The sequence below is a fragment of the Lampris incognitus genome, chromosome 12 (assembly GCF_029633865.1).
Source record: "Lampris incognitus isolate fLamInc1 chromosome 12, fLamInc1.hap2, whole genome shotgun sequence".
Classification (NCBI taxonomy): Eukaryota; Metazoa; Chordata; class Actinopteri; order Lampriformes; family Lampridae; genus Lampris; species Lampris incognitus.
The window spans coordinates 49,475,026-49,488,494 of NC_079222.1; the positions used below are offsets into that span (position 1 = coordinate 49,475,026).

Consider the following 13,469-nt stretch of genomic DNA (forward strand, 5'->3'; position numbering starts at 1 on the left):
TTCATCAGTGCCACCGTCTGTCTCCAAACCATACAACATAGCTGGTCTCACTACCATCTTGTAAACCTTCCCTTTAAATCTTGCTGGTACCCTTCTGTCGTAAATCACTCCCAGCACTCTTCTCCACCCTGCCTACACTGTCTTCCTCATTGCTCATCCGTACTCTCCGTTACTTTGAACAGTTGACCCCAAGTATTTAAACTCATCCGTCTTTGTTCCCTCTACTCCTTGCATCATCACCATTCTTTTGTCCTCCCTTTTTTCATGCATACGTATTCCGTCTTTCTTCTTCTGACTTTCATTCCTCTTCTCTCCAGTGAATACCTCCACCTCTCCAGGCTCTCCTCAACCTGCTCACTACTCTCACTACAGATCACAATGTCATCAGCAAACATAGTCCATGGAGACTCCTGCCTTATCTCATCTGTCAACCTGTCCATCACCATTGCAAATAAGAAAGGGTTCAGAGCCGATCCTTGATGTAATCCAGCCTCCACCCTGAACCCATCCGTCATTCCTACCACACACCTCACCACTGTCACACTGCCCTCGTACATATCCTGCAGCATGCTTACATACTTCCCTGACACTTCCAACTTCCTCTTACAATACCACACCTCCTCTCTCAGGACCTTGTCATATGCTTTCTCTAAATCCACAAAGACACAATGCAACTCCTTCTGACATTCTCTGTACTTCTTCATCAACTTTCTCAAAGCAAACATTGCAGCTGTAGTGTTCTTTCGTGGCGTGAAACCATACTGCTGCTCACTGATCGTCACTTCTCTTCTTAACCTATATTCCACTACTCTTTCCCATAGCTTCATGCTGTGGCTGATCAACTTTATACCTCTGTAGTTACCCCTCTGTAGTTACCGCCTTTCCACTCTTCATCCTCTTAGCTGCCCTCACTTCCTCTGTGCTAATCCACTGCACTTCCAGAGTCACCATCCCCACATCATCCAACCTTCTGTTTCTCATTTTCTTCATTCATCAGCCCCTCAAAGTACTCCTTCCAACTTCTCAACACACTCTCCTCGCTTGTCAGCACATTTCCATCTCTATCCTTCATCGCCTTAAAGTGCTGCACATCCTTCCCAGCTCGGTCCCTCTGTGTAACCAATCGGTACAAGTCCGTTTCAACTTCCTTGGTGTATAACCCCTCATACAACTCAAAATACACTTTTTCCCTTGCCTTTGCCACCTATCTCTTCGCTTTAAGCCACATCTTCTTGTACTCTTGGCTACTTTCTTCATCTTTCTGACTATCCCACTTCTTCTTCGCCAACCTCTTTCTTTGTATACTTTGCTGTACTTACTCATTCCACCACCAAGTGTCCTTGTCTTCCTTCCTCTGTCCAGATGACACACCTAGTACCTTCCTAGCTGTCTCCCTCACTATTTCTTCAGTGGTTGCCCAGCCATCCGGCAATTCTCTACTAACACCCAGTGCCTGTCTTAACTCATCCCTGAACTCTACACAACAGTCTTCCTTCTTCAAATTCTACCATTTGATCCTTAGCTCTGCCTTCACGCTCTTCCTCTTCTTGGTCTCAAAAGTCATCCTACAGACCACCATCCGATGCTGCCAAGCTGTGTTCTCCCCTGTCACCACCTTGCAGTCTCCAATCCCTTTTAGATCGTGCCTCCTACATAAGATACAGTCTAACTGTGAGCACTTTCCTCTTCTTATGTCACCTGTGTTCCTCTCACTTCTTGAAATATGTATTCACCACAGCCATTTCCACACTTTTTGCAAAATCCACCACCCTCTATCCTTCCACATTCCTCTACTTAACACCATACCTGCCTGTTACCTCCTCATCACCTCTTTTCCCTTCAACATGCCCATTGAAGCCCGCTCCAATCAACACTTTTTCCTCCTTGGGTACACTCTCCACCACTTCATCCAGCTCAATCCAGAATTTTTCTTTCCCTTCCATCTCACACCTAACTTGTGGGGCATATGCACTGATAACATTCATAATCGTTTTCCAGTTTCATACTCATCACTCTGTCCAACATTCTCTTCACCTCGAACACACTCTTGACATACTCTGTCTTCAGAATTACCCCTACTCCATTTCTCCTCCCATTCGCACCATGATAGAAGAGTTTGAACCCACCTCCGATGCTCCTGGCCTTACTCCCCTTCCACCTGGTCTCTTGCACACACCATTATATCAGCCAGCTCTCTCCCTTTGGCAGTCATAGTGCCAAGATTCAATGTTCCAACTCTCATCTCCACACTCTTACCCTTCATCCTCTCCCGCTGCCTCAGGACATGCCTCCCCCCTCTCCTTCGTCCAACAGAAGCATAGTTTCCACCGGCACCTGGTTGGCCAACGGTACCGGTGGCGGTCGTTGGTAACCTGGGCTTCGACCGATCCAGTTTGTAAATCTGATTTATGATCTGCATATTTTGTTTGACAAAGGTTTAATGCCGGATGCTCTTCCTGAGACAACCCTCTCCATTTATCCGTGCTTGGGACCAGCACTAAGAATGCATTGGCCTGTGCATCCTCAGTGGCTGGGTTTTTTATTTGTATAGTCCATTATCACAAATTACAAATGTGCCTCAGTGGGCTTTATAGCAATACAACGTCCTGTCCTTAGACCCTCGCATTGGATAAGGAACAACTTCCCAAAAAAAAAAAAAAAACCTTTACCAGGGAGAAAAAATAGGAAGAAACCTCAGGGAGAGCAACAGAGGAGGGATCTCTCTCTCAAGACGGACAGACGTGCAATGGATGTGGTGTGTACACAATTTACTGTATACAACATTGAAAGAGGATAACAGAATTATAATGGAATTATAAAATACATGAAGAATATAATGAGGATGCCAAGCAGTGTCCTGAGCCACGCAACCACCATCACTATGTAGACAGGAGGACAGACTACACATGGACACAAGAGGCTCACATCACACTGCTTACGTATGCAGGAGAAGAGACAAGAAAAAAAAACATTTGTCACATGAGTTAGAAAAGGTTGTAACATTGAAACAGGATAACAAAATTATATGGATTTATAAGATATATAAAAAGAAAATTTCATCAGGGGGATGCCAAGCGCTGTCCAGGTGGTGACCAACGTCACCATGGAGACCTGGGAGGAGGACAGACTGCATGTGCACACAAGAGAGACTCGCATCACACCATTCACATACACAGAAGAAGAGAAAAGAGAAGATATCATTCAGAGAGAGAGAAAAGACGTGAGAGAAGAGACAGTTTGCAATAGTCAATCTAAATAATCTCGTCGCTAGAACAGTGCATGGTAAATTCATTGAGACAGAAACCAACCCGCCATTTAGTACAGGTTGTGAGGCAACTAATTGTAGGCTAAGGTAAAAAGATGAGTTTTAAGTTTGGATTTCAAGGACTCAACAGACTGATTGTCTGATGGCAACAAGCAGGTTATTCTACAAGAGTGGGTTCCAATAGGAAAAGGCCCTGCCACCAGCTGACTTCTTTTTAACTTTGGGTACACACAGGAGCCCTGTATTTTCAGAGCAAAGAGCTTGAGATGGAATGTACAGTTTAAGGAGATCAGACAGGTATGATGGGGCAAGCCCATTTAGGATTTTTTAAATCAGCAAAAGCAACTTGAAGTCTGATCTAACTTGGATAGGAAGCCAATGAATGGAGGCAAGAATTAGTGTAATATGGTCAAATTTTCTAGTTTTAGTAAGGAGTCTAGCTGCAGCATTTTGAACCATCTGAAGACTTTTAGTACTAGCAACAGAACATTACAGTAATCAAGTCTGGATGAACCAAATCCATGTATTAGTCTCTGCGTCAGCCATAGACAGGAAAGACCAAATTTTAGCTATGTTCCATAAGTGGGGAAAAAAACAGTCTTAGCGATATCTTTAATGTGCTTATCAAAGGAAAGGCTAGGATCAAATGTAACACCAAGATTCTTGGCTGTCACACTTTAGGAAATCACAGAGTTGTCGATTGTTGTTGTTACTTGATCAAATTGGTGTCTGTGTCCATAGCAATGGAAATTTATTCCATAACTGCATATAATTTGGCCAAGAGGTGAAATATAAAGAAGGAAAAGTAGAGGGCCAAGAATCAAGCCCTGAGGTATGCCATATTTAACATCAGGGAATTTTGATGTCATATTATTATAGCAGACACCAATGTGTTCTTCCAGATAAGTAGGACTTAAGCCAAGAGAGAGCTAAGCCAGAGGACACCAAAATTACAATTTATTCTGTTTTAATAGTATGCAGTGATCAGTGGTGTCAAAGACTGCACTGAGGTCCCGTAGTAGAAGCACAGAAGTTGAATCAGAGTCCATAGCGAGTAGAAGAGCATTCACCACTCTGGTCAGAGCAGTTCCAGTGGAGTAACATGGCATGAAAGCCAATTAAAAAGGTTAATATAAATAGTTTTCTTCTATATGGGTGGAAAGTTGTTGATACACAACTCCCTCGAGTACTTAAGAAAAGAATGGGAGATTAGAGACTGGTTGATAGTTATTAAGAGACCCTGGATCGAGGTGCAGTTTTTTAAATAGAGGTTTAACCACAGCTGTCTTAAAACTGCTGGGAACAGTGCCAGTATTAAGTGATAAATTAACAATGTCTAGCATTTTAGGTCCCAGGAAAGGCCCGATGTCTTTAAAAAGTTTTGATGGTCAAGGGTCCAGTTGGCAAGTAGTTGGTTTAGAAGCTGATACGAGCTGAGTTAAAGTATTAAGAGAAATAGTCTCAAAAGCTATAATAACAGGGATTATCAGTGACTCATTGTATAGATATGACAGGTAAGGTATGATAGGTAAGACAGGATCTGTAGGAGTAGCTGGAGTTGAAGGAACTAAATTTGTTTTTTGATCTCATCAACCTTATTGCAGAAAAAGTCTAGAAACTCATGGGCTGTGAATGGTGAGCAGCTAATAGACAGCTGCTTTTTAGTAAGTTTAGATACAGTGTCAAAGAGAAATCTGGGGTTATGTTTATTAATATTGATTAAGTGAGAGAGATACGCTGCTTTTGCAGCAGATAAAGCACACTTGTATTTCAATAAACATGCCAAGATGGGTAAAAAAAAAGAAAATCCCGTTTTGATTTTCGCCATTTACCTTCCAGTCTCCTGCAGGCCCGTTTAAGAGCACGTGTCTCGTTGTTAAACCAGGGTGTAGGCCTCTTTAGTCGCCTAGCTCTGGTAGTGAGAGATGTAACTGAACTGCGGAGACTAGAGAGGGCCACATTTAAGTCACTCGGGAATTTTTCAATAGTCAGTCTCTACAGTGAAAGTAGCCAAGACTTCAGGCAGCTGCTGTCCAAATGCAGCTACAGTGGAGGGACCAATGTGGCGAGTGGCAATTAAATCTTTGCCGACATTAACTGGACAGGCCAATAATGCTTCACATTTGATGAGAAAATTATCTGACACAGCAGATGTGGTTGGCAAGACATTCAGATCTGAAACAGCCATCCCTTTAGATAAAACCAAATCAAGGGTGTTACCACTGCAATTAGTCGACTCTTGAACAAACTGAGTGAACCCAAAAGTATCGACAAGCTCCAGAAAGGCTTTACTTAGAGGATCAGCAGCCTTATTCAGATGAATATTGAAATCACCAAAAATTAGAATCTCATAAGAATGAGATACAAGACTTGAGATTAATTTCCTAAATTCTTCTAGAAATGGTGAGTAAGAGCCAGGAGGTCGATTAAGTATCACTATCTAGACTGAGCCAAGTCTATTCATGGCTGAGGGAAGATGGGCTTAGAATAAGAGCCTCAAAAGAGTGGAATTTAGATTCAAGTTCAGAAGTTAAATTGAAAATAAACACATATTAAGGCAGCACCACCACCTTGTTTATTTGCTCGAGCTACATGGGCATACTACATATAGGCTATGTCAATAGGGAAATTAAAGCGATACAGATCCTTTCCGATGCAGTCTTTTTACAAATGATTTTGTACCATTACAGACTACAACAATATTGGGAAATTCCTGAACCGTATACTGGGCATGGAAGTCCAGCAGCAGAATGCTTTGTTCCAGTACTTTTCTGATACACTGGGGGCTGTCATCCAGGAAGCCAAGAGGAACGGCAGATATGACATGGGCATCCTTGGTGAGATAAGATTTATTTTGCATGATCTCATTATACATCTTCCACAGCTGCACAAGCAAGGTGATTAACAATAATCATTGTAAGGTTGACTCTAAGTACTCATTTACAGGAAGTACAATGATCTTACTTTCTCCTGTCTACCACCAGATCTGGGCTCTGGGGATGAGAAGGTGAAGAAAATGGACTGCAGGAAGTTTTTAACACCAGGCTATACCACAGCCGGACACGTTGAGCTTTATACAGTATGTTTAAACTATCGTCTAGATACTGAAACTACTAATGTCTCACTCCATGTACTTCTGCAATCTGTCATTAGGAACTCTCTGTCCATTCATTGGTTTGTTTGACACATTGTAGTACTGTGTGTACACCACAAGGTTGGGGTCTATGAAAAGTATCGACAAATATAGAGAATAAAACAGTAAAACAAATTGGGCATTCTGGCCTTCATGTTTCACATGTTACATATTACAAATTAATAATGCTTTTCTTAGCTAATTTTGCTAGCTGATCAACGTATCATGAGTGGGGGGGGGGTGATGCTGTTGACTTGTTACACTAGCATCACTCAGCTTTATATAAATGTGCTTCATTTACCAGGTGAGTGTGGAGAGAGGGATGTCTTGGGAGGAGGCCACGCATGCCTGGGCAGAACAGAGTGGATCAGATGATGGCTTCTATCTACAGGTCACTCAGAGCTCCTGCATTACAGATGTGGTTTGCAAATAACCTTGAACTGAAGTTGGTATAAATTAACATTGCTAGAAAATATCTGCAAGCATGATTTTTCAACAAAAACAAAACGGAATCATTCCAAAACCAACCTCTTCTATTTTCTTAGTTTTCTTAGTTAGGTGTGTAGTTTCATAGTCTTTATCTCCGTTTGGACAGGAATAGTTTCTCAGGGGAAGGTCAGTTTTGTTTTGTTTTTTGTCTAAAGCCTCCTACAGACTGTGATTTTAGCAACCCTATACGTTGACTGCAAGCCACACTGTGTGATATGGATCTGGTAAACTTGGGTATGACATCAAGTTTGGCGTATGTAGACTGTAGGATGATAATGCCTACAGAATCACAGGCTACGACGCAAATCCATAAAAACGTCACCAGCGTGCGTGCCGCATCAGCGCATTTAATCAACCTACGCCGCTGGTAGAGCAACATGACGCCAAGCAGGAATCGAGTCCTTTCAATAGTCACCGCAGCTCGTTTTGTTGCTCGTTGTGTTGAATCCATGGCATTTGGGTCACAGGTGCTGACAGTGTGTTTGTTTGTGTTTAGCGCCAGCAAAAATTCTGCATAGCGTTGATCAGTGCGTCATTTACTATGGTCATCCTACATTTCTGACACTGTCAGACTTTTGTCCCAGGTTATCTTCGCTCGCAAGACCGTAATAACGGCCGTCTGAACCGGTCTCACAGTACGACGTAGGACCACCGTTTTGGAGCCACGACCAAAGATATCGCCACGTTTAGTCATCTTTCATCTTAGACGGCCCAAATTGCACAGTCTGTAGGAGGCTTGATACAGACATGCCTAGTTAATCCCATCTACATGGGCAGTAGTCCTGTTCATCGTTTTTCAGACGAGGTTTGAGATGTAGCAGTTAACACAGGAAGCCTGTCTTTTCATGTATCAGTCTGGATGTCAGTGGACTTGCTGCAGTTTCTCCCCAGTATTACAGAGGGAGAAGCTGCTAGTCAATGTGTGTGTGTCAGACATGGTCATGTGATGATTTGCGCCCCCCCCCAACCCTATTCTGACTAATTACAGGTTGTTCAACATGATGACTACCTAATCTTAACCATACAAATAATCCACTCTCTAACCGTGACCCTAGATTTAACCCGAAACCCAAATCTTAATCCTAAATGCAATTTTGTCAGAATACAGGTGGGAAAAATAGCACGTGTAAAGATATGACTGAAGAATGCTAAAGTTCTGCACTGGACAAGAGAAGAGATGTTCATTTTAATTTCTATTTGGAGAGATCCCAAATTCCAACAGCAATTTGAAAATCGTCTTCATAACCACCAAACTTGCGTCTGAATGGGGCTATAGTATCCAGCCGTACCTGCGTTTTACGGGAATTCAGATGATTCATTTGTAATTATAATGGGGAGAGACAATACCAAGTGATTTTAATCCTGTCCGAATTAGCAATGTCTGGGTTTTTCCATGCACCTCCTCCATGAAAATTACGGAGCAAATTTCACCTAATGATTTTCATCAAACTCAAGGGTGCTCTTAGAAATTCATCGCTGTCCATACCGAAGCCTGTGTAGCCTGTACAGCCATTTCTGAGGGCCAGTGTATTCATTCCAACCCATTGAAGATGAGGTCTGGGTAATGTCCTTCACAAAAAACAACCTGTACATTTTCAGGTGAGGAACAACAGCAAAACAGTCATATTGGTGAAGGAAGTGAATACCAAGAAGCGGCTGTTTCTGGTGTATAGGCCCAACACAGGCAAGCAGCTCAAACTGGAGAGCTACACAGATATCAAAAAGAAGTGTAAAAAGGTAAGCGAGCATCCCTGCCGGGGGAGCTACTGACCAGAATTGATACTAGATTGAATGTCAGATATGCTAATGTGATGAATGCTAATATTTATGCTGTCTAATAGGTCTTGTCAGAAGATGCAAAGCAGCATTGGATCGACCAGTACAAGTCCTCTTCAAAAATCTGTTCACACGCTTATTGGTAATACACTATATTCCCTTCAAAGGGGACAACATTTTGTAGTTTTTCAGAAATTATCAAAGCTAACTAGTCAGGTGAAGTCAGGCTTTATTTATATAGCACCTTTCATTCACAGGGCAACACATGTGCTTTACGTAAAGTGACAATACAATTGCAACGCAATCGCAAAAGTGCAAACGTAGACAATAAATATGCATATCAACGGGTGTTGATTGGAATCGGAGTGTGAATCGGAGCAGAATAGTCAGCTAACCTTTAATCTGGTTTCGCTTGTATCTCCATTCATTTTTCTATAATTGTGTCCATGTGTGTTCTTGTGTTACTCTACTACCAGGCGGGGGAATTGTAAGAAGGCATCAGTAGGTCTGCAGTGTGAGATTGGTCTTCGGTGTCGAACATACTATGTTCTCTGTGGATCAGTGCTTAGTGTGTGGACTAAGGTGGAGAATGTGCTTGCCTCAGTCAGCGGAACCAATGTGAAGATGCAGATTGTTCGCCTAAGAACCGAGGACGGACAGAGGATAGTTGGTAAGTCAAAAGGACTGAAATATTCTAATACATACATAAGAATGAAAAAAATATAGGGGCGTCCGGGTGGTGTGGCGGTCTATTCCGTTGCCTACCAACACAAGGATCGGCGGTTCAAATCCCAGTGTTACCTCCGGCTTGGGCAGGGACCCTACAGACACAATTGGCCGTGTCTGTGGGTGGGAAGCCAGATGTGTGTATGTGTCCTGGTCGCCACACTAGCGCGTCCTCTGGTCGGTCGGGACGCCTGTTCGGGGGGGAGGGGGAACTGGGGGGGAATAGTGGGATCCTCGCACGCGCTACGTCCCCCTGGTGAAACTCCTCACTGTCAGGTGAAAAGAAGCAGCTGGTGACTCCACATGTATGGGAGGAGGCACGTGGTAGTCTGCAGCCCTCCCCGGATCAGCAGAGGGGGTGGAGCAGAGACCGGGACGGTTCGGAAAATAGGGTAATTGGCCAAGTACAATCGGGGAGAAAAAAGGGGGGGGAAATCCCCCCCCAAAAAAATAAAAAATAAATGAATGTGAAAATAAAGGACATTGGACGCAGTGCTTGTTTAAGGCGTTATTCGTTTCACAGGTCTGATCATTCCAGCGAACTGCGTGTCACCCCTGATCAACATACTGTCGACGTCGGACCAGTGCCAGCAGCTTGCAGTGCAAGAGCAGCAGAAGTGGCAGCAGCTACATCCCCAAAGTCTCAGTCATGTACCCAAGACAAAAGGTTGGACCCCTCAGCTGTGAGATGGGCTTCGGCCCCCTCTCGTTCTGTGTACTTGCATCCACCATCTTCGAGGGCCAGGCGTGCCACAAAACTGTGACGTTCTTAACAATGTTGTACGTAGTGTAGTTTTTCTGTTTGCACCTAGAGAACGTTAAGAGACTCTGACATCTGACATTCAGAGTCAAAGATATTAGTTATTTCAGTTCAAGATTTTAGTGGTTTTAGTCAAAAGATTTTAGTTATTTTTAAGGTGGAACAAAAGAAGGTTTGGTGTACTGCATCCATTTTTATCCCGTTCCTCACTCCTCCTGCAAACTGTGCTACATGCCCCCGTACGAACTTTTTATTCGAGACAGAGTTCGTCGTATTGGCCTTCCATTTATTTTTCTAGGTAATTTAATTTAGTCTGGTCCATACACCCGAGGATCATACCCGACCCATGCATAGGGAAATGTTTTTGTTATGAGCAGGTGAGGATAACCCAGTTTTAGTACAGCAGCTCAGTTCCACATATTTTTAAATGTTCAAAACATGTTCAACAAAATAAAGAGGCAAAGAAAAAGATAGAAAATGCTTCATCGTCACTTTACATACATACAGTTCATTCTCTGCAGTTAAGCTATTGACACACACACCGACGTGGGTGGACACCCGTGTCCACTAGGGCGGCGGGCGGCCGCAGCGCCCGGGGACCAACTCCACTTCTCTTCCATCGCCTTGTTCGGGGGCGCAGGCGGGGGTGTTAAGCTCAATGTGTGTATATTTTATGGGGGGGGGGGGCACGCGGACACGGGGAGAACACGCAGACTCCACGCAGAAAGGGACCCGGGACGGCCTGGGGTTCGAACCCGGGGCCTTCTCGCTGCGAGGCGGCGGCGCTAACCACTGGGCCAACCTGCCTCTAGTCCTGCTACGTTTGTAAAGGGTTGCTTATTATTTTTGCAAAATGAGTGAAGGAATGGTGTTGATATAAGTTTTACCGGGAGAATTTTAGAAAGAGTTTTTATCTGAGCAGCAGCCGTGGCGATGACGTGACCCACAGGTTCTCTGCAAAGTAAGAAGTAAGACGCTCTCTGGCCGCATTTCCTCGTACTTGGCGTGTAAAGTAAAGCCAAGCAAACAAGGTTTAGAGTAACTCACGCCGTTGTATTTCATCATCGATTCACCTACTTTAAAAAGACTTGTGTACCGTGTCCCAGTCTCTTGGGGGACTCGGCGTGGACTTGGTCTTTTTGCTTCGGCCACCTCTTGGCACAAATTAGTTTCCATTTCATTCTAGAAAAACATTTCTATATTAGTCTTTGCTGTAAAACTGGCTTTGGTAGGAGAAGGGAATGTGCTGACAAGAGCAAAGTTAGAGGGAAATTTCACCGATGGTTTTGTGCGCAATCTGTACTGATGATTGGTGGCGTCCGGGTGGCGTGGGCGTTGCCTACCAACATGGGGATCGGCGGTTCGAATCCCCGTGTTGCCTCCAGCTTGATCGGGCGTCCCTACAGACACAATTGGCTGTGTCTGCGGGTGGGAAGCCGGATGTGGGTGTGTGTCCTGGTCACTGCACCAGCGCCTCCTCTGGTCGGTCGGGGCGCCTGTTTGGGGGGGGGGGACTGGGGGGAATAGCGTGATCCTCCCACGCGCTACCTCCCCCTGGTGAAACTCCTCACCGTCAGGTGAAAAGAAGCGGCTGGCGACTCCACATGTATAGGAGGAGGCATGTGGTAGTCTGCAGCCCTCCCCGGATCGGCAGAGGGGGTGCCTGGGATGGCTCGAGAGAGTGGGGTAATTGGCCGGGTACAACCGGGGTGAAAAGGGGCCGGAAAAAACCCCAAAAAGAAAAAAAAAGAAGGTGTAGAAGCGATCGGGAACGACCGCAGGAGTTTTTCATGGGCCACCCCTGAGACGAGGTTATGAATCGGTGAAGTTTCCCTTTAAAATCTGAAGTCTTGCGAAATCGAGAACCCTTTTAATGAGACCAAGAACATTTGTCAATTTTTGTATTTCTTTGTTTATATATATATATATATATATATATATATATATATATATACATACATACAGTGTGGGTTTTTGTGTGTGTGTGTGTTCCTCTGAAAAGAAATCTTGAGACCAAGACCTGTCTCAAGCGCTGCACTGGCCTCTCTATAATCACCAAGACCGCCTTTTTTACCTGAAAGCTGGGCCGCCTGCGGTGGCTACAGCTTCCTGCCCAGGGATTTAACTATGCAGCGATCCTCTCTGGGAAAAAGCCACGAGAGAAAAGACATTTTCAACACGTTTGAACTGTGCGGCCGTTAACTTAGACGCTCCGTGTCCACTTGTACTCCTGGCCGACGTGGTTCTCAGTCCACTTCACTCTGTGTTGGCCCTGTTTCGCAGCACGTGCAGTTTAGCGCCCCCCCTGTTTCAGACGCCGTCCTCTGAACGTAGGTTGTCGGACGTCGCGCTTCTGCGGTTTTGTATCGAGACCAGAGTCCGGTCACACGAGTGGCCTAAAAGTCATCGGAAGGAAAGCGAAAGTGATTTTATATCGCGTCATTTTGGGGCGGCGGCAGCAGCTCAGGAGTTAGAGCGGGGCGTCCCGTAACTGCAGGGTTGCCGGTTTGATCCTCGGCTCCTCCTTGGCAAAAACGTTGACGTGTCCCTGAGCAAAGCACCTAAGCCCCCTATCTGCTCCAGATGAGCTGGTTGTTGCCTTGCAAGGTCGACACCACCATTGGCGTGTGTGTGTGTGTGTGCGGGTGGGTGTGCGGGTGGGTGTGCGGGTGGGTGAATGTGAGACATTAATTGTGACGCGCTTGGAGTGGCTGTGGCAGCGAGGAGAGCGCTACATAAAACGCAGTCGATTTACCGTTTTTACCATGGATATTTGCAGACGCGGCTCAGACCTGTGGAGTGTACCGACCCTTGCATAGCGATGACAACACAATACAGAACAAATAGGAATCATTCATTTGTGTTTGTATCATACCAAACAATATTTATTTTTTACATTTTTTAAACTGACCAGAGCTGAGGTTCGGTGATCACACATCCCAGCTGTTGGATGAGGGTGGGGGGGGGGGGAGACGGAGTATTTTACAGTGACAAAGGAAAGCGTAGTTTTCTTTTGCTCTTGGACCGAAGCGAATCTTTTCAGATTAACTGGACTGTCCGCCGTAAAATGTTCTGTACTTGGGCTGCTGACTTGATGAAAGAAGAGCTTTTTTTTGAGTGCTGTAAAATGTTGTGACGGGGGAGTTGTTTTAATTGGAGGCTGAGACACTTGAAGGACTTTCCTGTTATCACTGCACGAGTTGCACTACTGAAATGTACAAAAAAAAAAATCTGTATCACATGATTTGAATGAGTGTAATGACCAATAAAGCTTGGTATACTTCTATAATCTACTATGTTTATTATGATTTAGATGGAGC

The 13,469-nt window shown here is 44.5% G+C and overlaps 1 protein-coding gene across 2 annotated transcripts in view; it reads left to right on the plus strand.

Moving 5' to 3' along the window:
• sbno1 (strawberry notch homolog 1 (Drosophila)) overlaps window positions 1-12,109 on the plus strand; it is a 47,919-nt gene extending 35,810 nt beyond the window's left edge. For both annotated transcript variants that reach the window (XM_056290536.1, XM_056290537.1), the window contains 7 exons: window positions 5,956-6,102; window positions 6,250-6,344; window positions 6,703-6,789; window positions 8,487-8,624; window positions 8,729-8,805; window positions 9,140-9,333; window positions 9,913-12,109. In XM_056290536.1, the coding sequence (XP_056146511.1) occupies window positions 5,956-6,102; window positions 6,250-6,344; window positions 6,703-6,789; window positions 8,487-8,624; window positions 8,729-8,805; window positions 9,140-9,333; window positions 9,913-10,076 (902 nt within the window). In that variant the 3' untranslated portion in view covers window positions 10,077-12,109. The remainder of the gene's footprint in view (window positions 1-5,955; window positions 6,103-6,249; window positions 6,345-6,702; window positions 6,790-8,486; window positions 8,625-8,728; window positions 8,806-9,139; window positions 9,334-9,912) is intronic.
• The last annotated feature ends 1,360 nt before the right edge of the window (window positions 12,110-13,469 follow it).